The sequence below is a fragment of the Poecilia formosa genome, unplaced genomic scaffold (genome assembly GCF_000485575.1).
Source record: "Poecilia formosa unplaced genomic scaffold, Poecilia_formosa-5.1.2 Scaffold129, whole genome shotgun sequence".
Classification (NCBI taxonomy): domain Eukaryota; kingdom Metazoa; phylum Chordata; class Actinopteri; order Cyprinodontiformes; family Poeciliidae; genus Poecilia; species Poecilia formosa.
In genome coordinates this window covers 725,320-742,970 of record NW_006800068.1, presented here as the reverse complement: position 1 = coordinate 742,970, position 17,651 = coordinate 725,320, and the positions used below count along the sequence as shown (strand labels likewise).

General features: G+C 39.7%; 2 protein-coding genes across 3 annotated transcripts; one reads left to right on the top strand and one right to left on the bottom strand.

Moving 5' to 3' along the window:
- Window positions 1–41: 41 nt before the first annotated feature.
- On the bottom strand, window positions 42–6,365 carry LOC103144573 (WD repeat-containing protein 5). Its single transcript, XM_007561624.2, has 14 exons — window positions 6,199–6,365; window positions 4,387–4,496; window positions 4,172–4,280; window positions 3,089–3,162; window positions 2,920–3,009; window positions 2,752–2,841; window positions 2,495–2,578; window positions 2,359–2,414; window positions 2,232–2,278; window positions 1,391–1,466; window positions 1,205–1,238; window positions 962–1,036; window positions 792–879; window positions 42–584 (listed from the first exon to the last, which is right to left on the bottom strand). Exons 2-14 carry the CDS (start codon window positions 4,462–4,464, stop codon window positions 484–486), a joined length of 1,002 nt encoding a protein of 333 aa, XP_007561686.1. The 5' UTR covers window positions 4,465–4,496; window positions 6,199–6,365; the 3' UTR covers window positions 42–483.
- A 2,505-nt stretch (window positions 6,366–8,870) lies between these two features.
- LOC103144572 (bromodomain-containing protein 3-like) lies at window positions 8,871–14,608 on the top strand. 2 transcript variants are annotated; one of them, XM_007561623.2, is made up of 10 exons: window positions 8,871–9,036; window positions 10,255–10,571; window positions 10,703–10,840; window positions 10,921–11,056; window positions 11,942–12,201; window positions 12,288–12,416; window positions 12,495–12,641; window positions 13,778–13,896; window positions 13,967–14,286; window positions 14,374–14,608. In XM_007561623.2, the coding sequence occupies exons 2-10, from the start codon at window positions 10,377–10,379 to the stop codon at window positions 14,478–14,480; spliced, it is 1,551 nt and encodes a 516-aa protein (XP_007561685.1). In that variant the 5' UTR covers window positions 8,871–9,036; window positions 10,255–10,376; the 3' UTR covers window positions 14,481–14,608. The 2 variants fall into 2 exon arrangements, with proteins under 2 accessions (XP_007561685.1, XP_007561684.1); XM_007561622.2 differs by having other exon boundaries at window positions 8,871–9,339.
- The last annotated feature ends 3,043 nt before the right edge of the window (window positions 14,609–17,651 follow it).

Genomic DNA, 17,651 nt, shown 5'->3' with positions numbered 1-17,651 from the left:
ATAAAAATGCAATATTGATACGGCTTTATTTTTCTTCTTTCTCTCCATTTCATTAAGACTGAAGGTTAATGCAAATATGCCGTCTTCATTTAAATGGTACTTTACAGTTACACAGGGATTCAAGGAACAACAAGCCTGGAAACAATTACGTTTATTGTACAGTAGCTGGTAAAAAGCAGAGGCAGAGTCAAGAATACTGAAACAGCTGAAGGGTCAACACGATTTACCTGTTTTCTTTAAGGAGACCAATAAACGTGATGTGAGGAGGATCTGCACTGCGAAGCTGATGTGTGGTTGACGGGTTTGCTACTCCTTACTGAACTTCAGGTACAGTTCTCTGCATTCATCCGGAGCTCCGTTTAAAAAAAAAAAAAAAAAAACAGGTCCTCTTTCTTGTCTTGCATCACAATGTAGAAAAAAACAACATATATTATATAGAAAGGTGAATAATAGGCCAAAAATATCCCAAAAACAAAAACTGAATTAGCAGTCGCTTTTCCATAGCTTGATGGTTTTGTCGTTTTCTAAAGCAGCAGATGCGATGATGTTCTCTGTCGGGTGGCAGGCGGTCGAAATGACGACGTCTGAGCAGAAATGTGGAAAAAGGTTAAAAGGTATAATGTGCAAGTAATCTAGCGAAACGGAGGTGGAAGCACCATGCTTTGGGGATATTTTTCCACTTATGTTTTCCTGACTGATCAAAAACATTAATTGTAATGACACAAAAAGCAAATTTGGAGTTAAGACTTCAAACCCAGCAGGGAATCAAACAGACAACTCGTGTGCTGTACCTGTGTGGCCCTGCAGTTTCTGCACGATCTCCTTCGTCTGCAGGTTCCAGATGTAAACCATGTTGTCCTCAGAGCCGGACACAATCCACTGCAGGACAGCGGCCAGAGAGTCACGTTTAGCCACTCGTGACACCGTACACACTCTGAGACAAGACGAGACGGGGACTTACCTTCCCTCCGGTGACAGAGAAATTAGCAAAAATGCAGTACTTCTCGTTCTTATGGCCTGTGTACGTCTTCAAGCACTGAAATTATGAGAAACATTCAGGAGGCGATCAGAACTGCAGCTTCACTTGTTTCAAAAACTAAGGCATTCCTTTAAGCAGTCTGGGTGGAAACACTTGACAGACTCGGGTAAAAAGAACGAAAAAGAAAAAAAAATTCTTTTTTTTAAAAAACAGATGTTTTCTCACCTTTCCTTTGCTGTAGTCCCACAGCTTCAGCGTGCTGCAAAGACAAACCATGAACACAAACTGTGAAACAAACCCCACAGTCCAGCTTCACGTGGCGTTGTGCTGCCCTCTGCAGGTGAGCGTCGCACACAACCCGAGTGATCAGCCCCTGTAAACAACTTTGCTCTGCAAATGTGCAGCACTCACTTATCCAGAGTAGCTGCCAGGATGTACTTCCCATTGGGAGAAAACTTCACAAACGACACAGGAGGGTTGTCATCGTCTGTTGGAAGCGGGAGCAACGTTAGCAAACAAATCTGAGCCTGTTAGGATTCCTGTCTGTGTTTCTGACTGGATGGTTCTCATTTCATCTCTGTGATATTTCTGGGGCTCAGTAGGGAGCAGCTGCAGGTGGATGTGTCAGTTATTATAATACCGACGATATTAGAAACGATTTTAAGGTCTGCTGTTGAATAATTCACGCAACGGAATAATATTTTATATTGGTGCATCAGGAAATCATCGAAAAGTTCATTTATTTCAGTAATTAAATGTATAACTTGTATAAAGTCAGATATAAGGGATATAATTCAAGCCTCTAAATCAGATTGTTTTGATGTTTATAAAAGTCCAAGATTATGTTTGTATATAAAAAAAAACTGCATTACATGCTAGGATTTTTAATACAAACAAAAAAAATGGGAAGACTGATGACTGTCGCTGTCTTTTCAGAGATGTATGGAAAGTTTGGTGGAAGGAAAACATGTGGTAAAACCACAGCTGTAGAGGAATATGAATCTCCCTCATAGGGGATCTGACAGTCACAGTTCTGCTTCACAATCCTCTCAAGGTTTCACACTACATTTGTTGCTACTGTACCTTTTCCCTGCCTCACTTTTTCCTTCCACCTAACTTTCTAAAGTCAAAACTCATCACTAAGTGCAACAATCACTTTTTGAATCCACTCATCGAATCTATTGGAAAAATAACTTCTTGACAATGTTAAAGTCTATTGGTTTATCTTTTGTGTTTTTGTGGCTGATCTTACCAATGAGCGTTTTTAAACACTGCCCCGACGCCGTGTCCCAGATTCGGCTGGAATAAGAACAAAACTGTTAGTTAACAAGACAAACACAAGTAAAATAAAAACAGAATCTCAGAGCGGAGCGCTTTACCAGAGTCCGTCGTAGCTGCTGGACACGATCAGAGAGCCGTCTCTGTTGAAGTGAACCTGCAGATTTAAGCAGATTTCACGTTTTCCTGTTTCAGTCAAAGAGAATTAAAAAAAAAAAGAAACAGAATCCAACTCACAGCGGAGACGGGATCGGAGTGAGCCGGCAGTGTTTTCAAACACTTCCCGGTCTTCACGTCCCATATCCTCACACTCTCGTCGAACTAGACGCCAAAAAGAAAAGAAAAAAAACACACACACACACACACACTGGATGAGTGTTTCAGTCAAAGTCACTAAAGTTTTGCTGCTAGTGGGAGAGAGCTCTGGCTGCAGTCCAACATCTGCTCCATGTTTCTGACGGAGTGTTGTTGCCAGGAGCTGCGAGCGCACTCACCGATCCCGACACGATGAGGTTGGACTGCGGGTTGAAGTTGCAGCAGAACACGTAGTTGCTGTGGCCCTTCAGGGTTTTTAAGCACTTTCCCTGGATTGAAAAGAAAATATTCAGTCTGGCGTCTGCCAATCCCAGCACCGCGGGTTTGACGCATCTGAGCCGCCTTACCGAGTTGACGTCCCAGATCTTCAGGGTTTTGTCGTCGGACGCCGACACCAGCAGGTTGGAGTCCGAGGACCACGCCACGTCAGAGATGCCCTGCGGGTTTAGGACCAAAAGTCACAAACGACGCTTTTAAAGGCAAACCTGCTCAGACAGAAGGTCCAGTTCTGCTCACCAGCTTGTGTCCAGAGATGGTTTTCTCAAACTTTCCGTCGTACGCACCCCAGATTTTTATGAGTTTATCAGCAGCTGGAGCAGAAACAGAGACTCAGTCAGGACTGTTTGGGAAAACAACCTTAAAACGAATGATGGCGAATCTGCTGAGAGTCGGAAAATAACTCTGTAAATCACAGATGGCCGTTTTTATAACAGAGGACTGAAAATCTTTTGTCGGCACCGTTGACCTAAAAGCAACTTATTTAAACGTGTATTATGTAATAAATGTGTACTGCAGGTCGTAAAATAATCAGCATAAATCACTTTAATCATTTAAACCTCCGGAGACCAAGCAGAAATAATCATTATTATTATAATAACAAATAATACTGACATTTACAACACTATTATTTTGGTTGCTAGTGTGTGTGAATTATTATTTTGTGTTTATGTAGAATTCCCTCATTTTTATCTTCTTTTCTACTTATTATTACCCCAACATTAGTGTGGGCTAATATTGCTGATATATTACAATTTAAATCACTTGTATTTCCATACAAGTCTTGCTCCAAATGAGCAATAATTCTTTTAACACAACTTCAAATGAAAGTGAAGTCATGTCCATGAAGCGTTGATCAGAGGCTGATTGTGAAAGATGCCATTTTCACAATCAAACACATGAAAGTTTGTGATTTTAGTTTGAAACTTGATGCATCAAGAGTTTGAGACTCTTACTTTGAAAGTTTTGCTGACTTGTACTGGATCGGTTTTGTCAGACTGCCTGTCCAGCTGTTCGATGTCATCGCTACAATAGCATTAAAGAAGTTTTTAATTTGTTCCCGTGGCAACATATTGAGTGGAAAAAAGAAACTATGATGGAATGATGAGATCTGAAGCTCAGAGAACTTTGAAAATGATCAAAGTTTTGCTGCTAAGGTCAAAAAAGTTCATATCTGCTAATACGGCGCATAGAAGCATTACATTAAAGGGCATTCCTAAAAATGCAGTTTTATACAAATTAACATTTCAATACTTTACTGGCATTAGAGTCACATTAGAATCCGAGTCAGACTGTCATCACAATGATGTTTAATGGACTCACAGGAGCTGGCGAGCCATTCTCCGCTCGGGCTGAACTTGACGGACGACACGGCCTTAGTGTGTCCTGCTAATGTGAATTTCAGGCTGTAGTTTGGCTTGGCAGGCGCAGACTGTGAACAAGAGCAGCAGAAAAGATCAGCACAGCCACAGTGATCAGGCCGTCTGCAGGGACGAGACAAAACGGGCAACGGGATCGATCGCTTTCATTCGTCAGACCTTGCTTTGGCTGGCAGACGCTGATGGGACCACTGGAGGCTTAGTGTCAGTCTCTGGCTTCTTGTCTTCTGTTGCCATGGTGAGGACACTAACATTGATTGCACGCTAACCTGAAATAGAGAACAAACAGGCAAGTGGTTTGCTGTCATTAATAAGTCTTAGAAAAGTAAATGGTAATCAGACACACACACAGTCCACACTCTTATCTTTGATTTTCAGTATTTATATTATACACCTGATTGGACTAAACAGGCTTCACTCTGATGCAATGCCAATATAATATTCTACTCTATACATACGGTGCAACTGTTGAAAGATGTTTTAAATACTAATATACCATCAATTTGTAAATAACTACCTGAGCTCTAGAAATGGGAAATTACTACACGGTTTCTCATTGCCGTCACTCTACATAACATGTTTGCAAACCTCTTAACTTGACAGTATGTCTGGGGATGTTAGTTTAGCTGTTAAAACAAAACCAACATGTATTAATGTGCCTGATTGAACTCAAAACTATATAGATCAAATATTGAGTTCATATTGTCCTAATCTAGTCAGAGCAGAGATGGCCCCATAAAAAAAGTAGCAAATTGTATCTTAATTTCATAACTTGACAGAGGTGCTTGTCCTCAGAGTATATGAAACTCATTTAGATGGAAAAGAAAGAGAACAGAAGAAAAAAAAATCGGATTTAAATTCCACTTATACCGAAACTACAATAGTCCACTATAATACCTGCTCGGTTTTTTTAAACATTAATTTCAGAACTAAACTCTTTTTACTTTCCTTTTATGTATTAGACTGATCGCTTTAGAAAATATTGTGTTATAATTAATGTGACTTTTAAGCTGAATAAAGGACTTTTCCGATGTTAAGACCTTTGTTTATGATACAATACTGTATTTTTCATTGTAAATTGGGGAGCACATTAACAGAATTATTTTGTCTTTACTCGGGTGTTTAATCATTTATTTTGCATTCAAAACACCGTAACTTTTTCATTTCTAGACAACAACCGTGAATGTTTATGAAGCCTTTTTAAATTAGCTTTCAAATGGCATCATTTGTTCTAACATAGAGATTTCATCTGACATTGCCGACATTCCTAAAGAAAGGGAATTAAACTACCGGTCTTCTGACAACAAACATGCAGACCACTGATTTAAAAAGATGTGCTCAACTAAACGGCTTGCTAGCACAACGATTAGCTACTTTTACACACTACTTCAAAGTTTTACAAGCATAGCTACATTTCTAACCTTTAAACGTTCTTACCGTATTCAGTATATGTTATAACAAATCTAATTGGGAAGTAATGTGGCTGCTTACTGTTGCTAACTGCTTAATAAATACCTGCAGTAGCTCAACCGTTACGCTACACAGTTAGCTACTGCAGCTAGCTTCAGTTAACTAACGTTAAAATGTTAATATTTTGAGAAAGGAACAGGTATAAACACCTTTAACAACCATCTTGTTGGATTTAAGGTTACCTTTAAACACGAGGTGATTTATACATGTTCGCTGAAATAAAATAAAATGTGGAAAAGTAACATTAAACAAAGAGCAAGACGGGATCGCTTAGTTGTGTTTCTGTGGTACTCAACGCTGGAAACAGAGATAGTATTCCAAATATGGCTACATATAATGTGAACCAGGTTTTACTAAAACAAATTAAAAGACATAAAATACCGATTTTAACAAAAAACCGAGTAGTGGCCTTAGCGTGCTGCGCTGTTGACAAGTCGCAGACACGAAGGGGGGCCATCTTCCATTCAAACAATGAGCTTTTGCTTATATGCTAATACTCACGAGGATTGATGCTGCTGCACAGTCAGATATTATTTCATCGGAAAGTATGAAAAAGGGGAGAAAAACCCGTACAGTGAAGGAAAGGGCCCTGCTGAGCGGCTAAGCCAAGCAGCTCGCTTCTTAATGTTTGCGTTGAGCTAAGAGGACCTGCGAGGAGAAGGAGAAGCGGGGAATGTGGTCTGTTAAGGTTCTGCGCAAGCGCGTTACGAGGGGAAGGTACGGGAACTTACAAGGACCAAAAGTGTGTTTTGTACTGTTATTTTTGCTGTATTAGTAAACTGGTTGTGTTATTCTCCGTTATTTGGTCACAGGACGAAAATGTATTTTGAAACTATTACATAAGTGGGTTTTGGTTCAGTAATTGTGTAAAAAAAAAGAAGAAAAGGTCTGTAATACTTATATTTTTACACATTTATACTTAGAACTTCAAAGTTGCAAGCAGAAAAAACAAAAAGGAATCCCACAGGAGTCAGAATTCCAATATTGTTAGTTAGAAGTCCCAAGTTCAACATCCAATATGACTGCAACCCTTTTTTAATCTTAGAAATCTATTCATTATCTTATGTACAAATTGTTCAAGCAAAATATGTATGTCTTGTGTTTTTTTAATGTCTTACCTTGATGTTTAAATACTTAATAATATGGGTGTTTCACACTTGGAAACAGTTTTGTGTTGGTCGATGTATGACATTTGAATCGAATCCAGAGACAAGATTTCAACCCCCACTGCCAAACACATCTAAGATACAGAAGAACAGCGAAAACTGAGAAAAAAAAATGAGAGAAAACAGGGTTAATTTATTGAACCAATCGACACCTCCTAACATCTCACTTAGTCTGTAGATTCACCACCTCCACATCACACCCTCTGCCACATCTCGGCTAAATGAATGTCAAAGAGGGCTAAGTCCTGACAAGATGGCCCTCTGGGAAGGTAAGTGTGGTCAACACCTTGCAGTGACACAACACATGTCCTGATTCACAATAGCAAATAGAGTCCACAGGCACTCTAAGTCTATGCCACAAAACAGCATAAAATTGGTATTTTTGCGGTTCTTTCTCCAATTTCAAAAATGGTAGAAAATGATAAATGAAGAGGCAGTGGGATAAAGGATTATTTGTGCAAGATGGTTTTATTTGAATATGTACAGCTAATCTATACTGTGTGCAATTCTAAAATGTTAATAGCCTGTATGTGTAGCATCACAAATGGGTACTCAAGTGGTCACTGTGCACAAATGGTTTATGTATTACTGTTGAGAAAAATTGAATATTCTTAGTATTTAATCTTACCACATGAGAAAAAGGTAGATTGAGCAGGATTAGTTTGAATAAGAGGGCTTTAAGTTATCCCTGCAGAAAAGAATGTCTGTTATCAGGAAGGAACCACGCCATAAATTAACTCTGGCACACAGGTAGTGGAGGAGACAAGTCAAATCATCCCCCACAGAGAAACACTAAAACTTATGGAAAAACAAACTAACAACACATAATACTTTTAATAATTGCAATTTAATTGGTAGAATACCATTTAGTTAAAATTAACATGACTCGAACTAGTCTAATATGTAGTTTTATATTGACAGCACTGGTAGTTAATACACTAACTAACAGTGTTAACTTAGTTAGTTAGTTAGTTAGTTAGTTAGTTAGTTAGTTAGTTAGTTAGTTAGTTAGTTAGTTAGTTAGTTAAAACTAACTAACCAACTTGGCTATGTTAGTTAGATAACTTATCTAAGTTAGTTAGCTAAGTTAGCTAACTAATGTAGCTAACTTAGTGCTAGCTACATTAGTGTTAGCTAACTTAGCTAACTATTTGTAACACTAAGTGAGCCAAACATATAATCAAAACTAGTATAACATTAATTAGAAAATGTCTAGAATGAATGTGTTTGTATTGAAAATGCTCAGGTGTATTCTATAAGTCTTTTAATTCTTAAAATCTGCGCTTTGATCTCAGAGGACTTTTGGTTGAACCCTGGCAAAAAATAGAGGCTTTGTTCCAACCAGGAATTAGGAGTAACATCACATTTCAAACTGACATGAGAAGAGCTTGCTCTAAAATGACCTTTGGTCTCCTTTATCTAGAAAGAGATAGCCCGAAATTAAACAGGTCTCAGAAGGTAATAAAATTGCTTCGAACTTTTCAACTTCGTAATTTGAAACTGGTTTCAGCTATACAAGGAAAGTACACGCCTTAATCGCATAATTGCATAAATTAAAACAAAGAAAACACTCTTTTTGAATAAAAAAGTAAAGCCCCAGAGCAACGAATCAGATTGTTTTGCAAAACGCATGAGGACTCTCCAAAGACGCGTTGTTGCTTTCCTTCTATTTTGGCATTTTTCCCTTACCTTATTTCTCTCAGGTAAATGAATGTATGTTCTTTGTGTTGTTTTGCAGTTTTCTTATGTAATTTTCATACTTTGTTTTGGTTTTGATTAAACTCTGTGTCAAACACCGATTGCTGTTTTTTCTGTGGTTTCACTTCTGCCCGCGATTCTCCCAGAATCCCAAGTCTTGGGATCTGAGAGAAGAAAATTGAGCCTGCGGTCTTTTCAAATATATATCTTAATTCTTCTCGATAATTACCCACAACTTTTATGGTTGTTTTGTATACATTTTTCTCTTGTAGACTAACAACAACAGCAAATAAGCTCTCAGGCAAGCACTGATTCATGTATTTGGATTTCCAGAGCTGTCCATCTCAAGACGACCCCCAATGGGAAGCGGACCCCGTGCTTGAGAACCGCTGCTCTAGACACTCCAGTTCAACAGGTGGCGGTGTGAAGAGGAACGCCCCTCCCTCCATTCCTGCTCCAGCCATGTCAGCTACTGGTCAGTTAGTTTTCAGTTGGTACCCCAGTCCTGCACTCTGAAGTAAATCTAATTCGGCTTTCTGATTTCATTTCCCTTCAGTAATAACTTATTTGAGTCAGAAAAAAGTCCTCAGAAGATCACCTCAACCCCCTCTCACGAGAAAAAAAAAGGAGTTCATAAACCCTTCAGTTTTTGTTCAACCGTTATTTTTCTGGTCAGTTGTTGTAAAGGATACTTTTGCTTCGTTAAACACGAAGGTTCAGCGTCAAGACTTCCTAAACTAGAAGTCGGCCACCAGAAAACAAAGAACGGCTACTCCAGGTTGGCTGTGTTTATGTGAGACTGATTTATGCCGATGCTTACTGGGCTTTGAGTGTTTTATTTTTTTTTTTGTTGCTTTAATCTGCTAGTGAGTAGCACTTTATGAAAACCAGTTAGCCAAGTGAGCTAGCGAGTGTTGCTGTAACGTTATTACGTGTTACCGCTGTTTTTTTCTCTGTCGGAACAAAGCGCTTAAAAATGTCCAACAGTTACCAGCATTCAATAAAGGATACTTTGTATTATTTCGACAACATCCAGAGCTGTTTGTTGCTTTAAACAAGTTTACCGTTTCAGTAACTGTTGGTTAAACTCTTCTTTGAACTTGCTCGATAAAACTAAAATACTTGGACTAAGATTTATTTATTTATTTATTTTATTTACGTGTTGTTTTTTTGTAACGGCCACCATTTTCGGTGTTTTTAAGGCTACTGTAATGACACAGCCCTTCACTAAATATCATCCCATAAATCTGAGCATTTTAAAACAGTGATTTTTCCCTTGATGGCCCAAATTGTCAAGTTTAGAGGGTTCAAAATAATTTGCTTAAATAAAAAGGAATAATATATCCCTTAAGATGTTTTTTCTGCTTAGTAAGACCTAGCATTTTAATGATTACATAAATCTGTTCAATTAAATTTCCCCATTTTTTTCTTGTTTTTGTACATTTATGTAAGCTAATTTATTGAGCTAATTCCATTAAATGAAAGCTAGTCTTAGAATATACAAATTTGTTAAACAGACTGAAATATTTCAAGTATTTATTTCAGTTAATTTAGGTTATAATGGTAGAAAGCTGATATAACAAACATACAAAAGATGAACAAAAAGAGTAGAGGCAAGCTTAACAATGCCACTGCAATTCCCACAGTGTTGTTAGAATTGCACAGTTGTAACCGTTTGCTGTTTGATTGACAGGTTGTGTGGCATGAAAACTATGCATGAAGCAGGCTGGCGTTCCCTCGGAGTCTCCACTGAGCTGAAAGGCACACGCTACCTGGCTAAAAGGAGATAACGGCGAACCCCGTTTCACCTGCATCATGTCCTCCGACGCTGAGCCAGATCCCAAAATGCTCGTGAATCCTCCTCCTCCGGAGGTGACCGATCCCAACAAGCCTGGCCGACGGACCAACCAGCTGCAGTACATGGAGAAAGTGGTGGTGAAAGCTCTGTGGCGGCACCAGTTCGCTTGGCCGTTCTACCAGCCTGTTGATGCAGTCAGTCTTGGTCTACCAGTGAGTAATCTGTTTTTTTTTGGGGGGGTGGGGTTTACCTCATATTATTGCCAGATAGGAACTGCCCTGCATTGTCAGTCATACCTGGACAGACTGTCTCTTACATCCAAACTCACCTTCTATTTCAACAGGACTATCATAAGATCATAACGTCCCCCATGGACTTGGGCACCATCAAGAAACGCCTGGAGAACAACTACTACTGGAGTTCAAGTGAATGCCTGCAGGACTTCAACACCATGTTTACCAACTGTTACATATATAACAAGGTTAGGAGCTTCTTGGTTTAAAGAAGGTAAAGTCCTGGATATGTAAGTCCTAACAGAGTTTTCCCCATCCTCCTGTCCAGCCTACCGATGACATCGTGCTGATGGCTCTCGCCTTGGAGAAGATTTTCTTGCAAAAAGTTTCCCAGATGCCTCAGAAAGAGGAGGAGATTGTCCCTCATGCAGGCAAAGGGAGAGGCAGAAAAAGCATCCCAACAGGTAATGTAGTCGCGTCTTCAAACGGCTGACGTGAGGTGAGACGTACAGCGCATTGAAAAACAATTTGTGCTCAAATTTTGTCACATTATAATCATAATGTCACTTTATTTTACTGGGGTTTTTCATGTGGGAGACTCTGTTGGGGAATTTTCTATTAAATAATTGATAAGATTCAACTACTTTGTCTTTGAGAGTTTTAATTAAGGCCTTGTATAACAATGAGAGCTCTGTCTGCCTGTTGGCACCAACACCAGTATGTGTTGATCTTGAAAACACCCCTCTCTCTCTCCTCACACACTCAAGATGACCTGTACATTCCTACAGCTGGTGCATGACTCTGACTTGCACCCATCTGTTGATGTCCAGCTTACAGTCTGCTCTATTTTTACCTAATCATTAACCGTTACATGCATGTAAGAAAATACAGAATCTAAAGTAAAATTTCTTGATTTCCACCCTTTTGAAAGCAGATAAAATGTATCATTCATTCACACAAGACCTTCACAATACATCTAAAACATCGTCCAGTCAGGATGTGACTCAAACTGACAGCAAGTCTTCCTCCTTTCAGGAAAAAACAGAATCAAAACAAACCTGAGATCTCAAACGACTAAAACTGTTTAATCTTCTAAACATGAATCAAACATCCATTCCACATGTGAACAGTCCAACACTCAAAGACAAACAATCAGAATTTACAGCCAGTGAATATTTCCCCACAAAAGATAATGCAAAAATTATTTGTGCCACTTCAACAAACAGTTTCTGTCATCAGAGACCTTTTTTTTTTGTCTACTTGCACTACATTTGTGTTGGTCTGTGTTGTAGTTTGGCACAATCTAAATATTTCAAGAGGGGTTGAATACGCTTTGCTGCTCCTTTCAGAAAAAAGGATGAGGCCTGAAGGCGTGGGCCGAACTACCACTCCTACCAAGAGCGACTTTGAAGCGAGGGACTTTCCGAACACAGAACATGGAGGGCTGAGGGAACAGCTAAAGTACTGCAGCAACATCCTGAAGGAGATGCTGTCGAAAAAACATTCTGCCTACGCCTGGCCATTCTACATGCCTGTAGACGCTAACGCTCTGGGGATTCACGATTACCACGACATCATCAAATACCCAATGGATCTCAGCACTGTGAAAGTAGAGCTACTTTTTATTTTTTTTAACCTTTTTGTGGATTGAAGTGTAATCCTGGCATCACTTAAAAGATTTCTGTTCACCTGCAGAAAAAGATGGATGGAGGAGAGTACCAGGACGCGCAGCAGTTTGCTGCAGATATCCGCTTAATCTTTTCCAATTGCTACAAGTACAACCCCTCCCATCACACTGTGGTCGGCATGGCCAGAAAGCTTCAGGTGTGTTGCAAATTATAATACTGTATTATTTGTTTTAGTAATTCTCTCCATTTCATGCTTGCTTATGGATGCTTGAAGGGAGTGTTCGAACAGAGGTTTGCCAAGATGCCAGACGAGCAAGTCGGGGTCACCGCTCCCAGCTGCACCATCAGCAGTCTGGCTAGTTTGGACAGATCCGAGTCGACAGTGGAGGACTCCGCCCGGTTTGCCGAGGCACGAAAACAGGTGGGTTTCATCTGAAAGAAATAAATAATTGTTTTTCATGAAATCAAAAGATATCGCAATAGATGTTCACCTGACAAAACTACGAGATTTACAGTTAGATTTGAGAGATGACGCCGTGGAAAAACGGTGCTTTTACTGTCCGATAAACCGATTCTGTGTTGTTTTGGGGCTGCATTTTGTATTGTTTTATTCACAATGTGAAGGAATTTATAATGCCCAGAGTGTCGTCCACTGAACATATTCATGAAAACCCACCTGGACGACGGACTTTGAGGAGTCATCTATTTTTTTTTTTAATTGACATGAAATGTGTTCTTTTCCATTTTGCAGAGTAGTTTAAAGAAATAGGCCCATAGACAAGGGTGATTACTTGTACTTGTTTAAAAGACATTTTATCAGTATATTTTCTGCACTAAAATACACTTAAATCAACGGTTAGATATTTTTTGTTACAATTTAATATCAGTGCAATAAAATATATATTTCCTAAGGCTCATCTTCTCCAGGGGTGCTAATGAACGGAAGGTGCTGTTTGTAACATATATATTGACGTGTTAACGGTGTTGCCTTCCCTTGCAGACGTGCCCCAGAGCCATTTTCACACGTGCACTTAAATGTTCTAGAGATGTTCCTGATTGGTGAAATATGTGTCAACAAATTTCCACAACGTCCGCTTTGGACGCCTGGAAGACATTTTTCGTTTGAGTTGAATGTCTGGAATATCAGCGGGTGAGATGGCAGATCTCACAGAGTGTTTGCTGCAGATCAAAATGGCTGCTTCAATCTCCTTTCTGCTCTCCTGATTCGTTGATCTCTGCTTGCTTTTTGCCAGGAAGGAGCTGTAGTAAAAACATGTGTAACCTAACGTGTTGAGAGAGATTTCCTCAGTGGATTTTTTGCGTTGTGTTCTGCCATTCCACCACATTTCTAGAGTGTTTCTAACATAAAATGTCTAAATCAAAACCTGCCAGAACATCCTCTAGAACTCTGGTGTTCATGTGTGAAATCGGCTGCATTTCTTTCTTCACTACCCCGTTTTCAACATCTTTGGCTTCTTGGTGCTTTTAGTTGTTTTGGAGCTTTATTAGAAAGGCTTCACCACATAAAAATAATGTTCTGGTGTTTTTTCTGCCCAGCTAAAGACGGTTGATGGACAGCATGCAGCCGTTTCTCAAACCCCAAAACTGCGGAAGGAGAATGACCAGAAACAACATGGCGGGGACGTACCTAAAAGTGCTTCAAACCCTGCAGTTAGGTATGATTATTGACTTACTGCTGTTTCTATACATTAAACACAAGTTTACTCTTATTTTCTCTAATTTCAGGAATCCATTGAGAGAAAACAAAGATTGGGATTTGAGAGAGAAAGCTTTGGCGGCTACACACGAGAAAAGATGGGATTCGGATGATAAGGCCTTGCCGATGACGTATGAGGAAAAACATCAGCTGAGCCTCGACATCAACCGCCTTCCTGGCATAAAGCTGGCCCGCGTGGTCGAAATCCTCCAAGCGTCGGAGCCCACCATGTGCACCACCAACCTGGACGAGATCGAGATCGACTTTGAGTTACTGAAGCCGTCCACTCTGCGGGAGCTCGAGCGATTTGTCAGATCCTGCCTGTTCAAGAAATTCAAAAAATATCAAAGTAAGCAAAGCATGTTGGCACAAAGCTATCCTTGGATAATTTGATAATAAGATTTTGATGGTGCTTCGTTTCCTTTACGCTCTCCAGAGAAGACCAGCAAAAGTGCCTCTCAGTCCGTCAGCACAAGCAGCAGTTTGTCAGATTCTGCCTCCACCACCTCCACCAACTCCAGTTCAGAAGACACTGACTCATAATCTTTGTTCTCTATTTATATCTCGCTCTGAGGACCAAAAGTTGTTACGTGTTAAACGTTTTTTTAAATTTTTTTATCTGTTTCTGTATATATTTTAATTGTTGAAAATAAACCTGAATACCTTTTTTATTCGGTGTTTTTTATAATCTCTAGCATCTTAAAAATTTCCAAGAATCGTTTTATGATGTTCTTTTTAACATTTATTCAATAAGATCATAAAATGTTTCTGTCATAATTTAAGCCTGTTGTTTAATAAGATGATGCTTTAGAGTGGCCATAACAAATTCCTCGTACGTATTTTTTGTGATTTCTATGTTGTTGGGACATCCTGCACAACGAGAACAACCCAAAACACAACAGTAACTCCACAGAGGACCGGCTGAGAATCAAGAGTCTAACCCAGACGTTGATCTCTTTGAGTGAGTTCAACTCAGTAGGTTGTTTCCCAGAATATGAAAACAGGGTTTGACTTCAAAATCTGTCTTAACACAGGAGTTTCCCTTTTTGAATTGAAATACTGAAATAAATGACATTTTCAGTAATTTACCAAGTTCCATTGACTGGATTTCAGATCTGTTCTACATGAACCTAACAACAGGCAGCTGATGCCTGCAGAATCTAATAACACCATCTTTTTCCACCGTCTGTGACTGGTTAGACTGTGACAAAAAGCTGCACTGAATTACACATTAGCCGTGCTTCCAACAGGCCTGCCAACTGCTCGGCTCAAACTGGCACAGTCCAGGCCTAACAGCTGGTCCTGCCACCAGTTTCTGCTCCACTGGATCGCGCACTTTGAAGCGCTCCATATCTGCAGTTGGGGAGTTTTTAGAGAGGAAATGTGGTCGTGAGGCGCTGGCTGAGAGAAGACTGAGCAGTTCAGGAGTCTGCCAGCAGGGGGCTATCACGGATCAGCTTAGAGGTTGCTTCACTTTGTCAGATTTGAAATAAGCAGAAGTTTGGTTGTGTGACTACGTTTCCAGTGCATTTCTTACATTTTTGATTACATAAAACATTACAACTAGCTTTAAATGATTGAGACAACTGTTAAATGAAACTTTAGTTTTATGGGGGGAAAGCCTGTTGTCCATCCGAGTGCATGCTGCAGGACGGTTCACTCTGTGACCCGCATTCCCGTCATGCCGTATGGAAAATGCCATCCTGCAGCGCACACCGGCCTCAGGTCACGATCCATCGGTTCCACACCTCTAATGACAACAGGTCACTTCTCCCATTGCTGGCCCCGCTGCAACTCCGCATATGGTGCACAGGATTGACCGCTTTGATTAACTGGTGTCTGCTTTTCTTTTAACACCCCATCCGAAACCAGCGGGAAGCAAATGAAAACACAGTTACTGTGGGCTTTCTGTCAATGCTGCTCTGGATCGAGAGCCGCGGAGCGAAATCCAGGTGAACACACTTCTGTTTGGAGCTCGGTTCATACTAATGTGGCATCTTAATTGAAAATTAGCTGATACTGTTCTCTGGAAGCCGGAGCCTCTTCTGCTCAATATGCTCAATTTGTTTGAGGCTTTATGGTGCTTATTAATCTGTTCTAAAGCCATTACTTATGGTTGGAGAGGTTTTGCTGAACTGGTAGATTTTTAAAGACTTGTTTCAAATGCACAGAGCATGCTCAGTCCAGGAAGCTGCTAAGGAAACAAACAATGACACTGAACCTGCAGCTCCGGGCTGAATCTGGAGCAGATAGGCACTGTTTATCACACCTCATCTCTTTGCCAGGCATGAGTACATTTATTTATTTATTTATTTATTTATTTATTTATTTATTGTAGTAGTTTATTCCAAAAAATATTTTTTTTTACTTTGTAATTAAAATTATTTATTTGTTTAGGGTTTTTTTTAATCTGTTGTAGTTTATTCCATCTTCATTCATTACTTATTTTATATTTATACTTGAATTTTATTGCTATTTGTTTGTTGGCTTGTTTATGCTGTGCATTATTTGTTTTATGCATTCATTCATTTGTTTAATTAAGTATTAATTTATGTTGATTTTTTTTTTTTTACTTCATTCTTTGATTCTTTGTGTCTGTCCTTTGCTTCTTTCTGTTTATGAGTCCTTTAGTCCTTCACTGCATGCCACTTGCTCAGGTCCATCACTCACTCCGGACCACTTCCTCCAGTGACAGTGTAATAAAACTCCTAATCATGCAGCCCTGGAGCATGGATGAAACCAAACAAGCCTTAAATGGGTACCCCCCCTTGTATTTTCCTGACATAATTTGGCCTTGGTGCGTCTGTCTTGAGAAGATTTAGATTGTTTACTTTTAATAGAAACTGTTGAGAGCAGCATATTGCCATAATTGCTTTAGAACCACAGTCTGGTGGTGCTGAAAGCCACAAAATTCCTTGGAAATAGCTGCAAGTTGATTCTCTGTCTCTTCTGACACTGATTCCCTGTCAGCATAGCAACACAGCTCGCAGTGAACAAACCGGCTGCACGAAGGCTTAAAAGCCACGTTTTAGGCTCACAGGATGAGAAAAAGCCCTTAAAGGTTAAGTGATCTCACGGCTCCGTGGCCACACTCAAAGAGTATTTATACATCACAGATTTCACTGTGCAAAGGCCATCCTTTTATGCAACTCCCTCGTCTTCATGAGAATAGCACTGCATATTGAAGCTCGCAGAGTTAAATGTCTTGCTGTGATATAATGAGGTGCATTAAAACACAGCCTCGGCTCTCATTAACAGTCATTTTCTGTGCTGATATCAGGGCCTGTTAAATGTCAGGGCTGTTGGAAGTTCAGGGAAGCCTTCGCTAAAAGGTTGTAACATCAGGGAAACCACAAAGAAGGACATTTTCCAAAGCTTTCATTTCACATTTAGCTCCTAGCAAGTTTTCATGCCTCCTCGACTTCACATTTTGTCAAGTTAGACGGACGTATCTTCATAAAATTGTATCCACCAGACCAACACAAAGAAGAGCTTAAGTAGGAAGTGAAAGGAAAAAATGATGAAATTCAAGTCAACTTCAAAAATACTGTATGGATACCAAATAGAAATTACATGTAGCTCATAGATGGTGATGGCTGTTTACAGGCAGGATCTGCTTTTTACTCCCATAGCCCAAAGTTTGTGTTGCTCAATCACATAAACTATCAAAACAGATGAATATTTGTGGTTAACCAAATGTAAAAAAATAAAAAA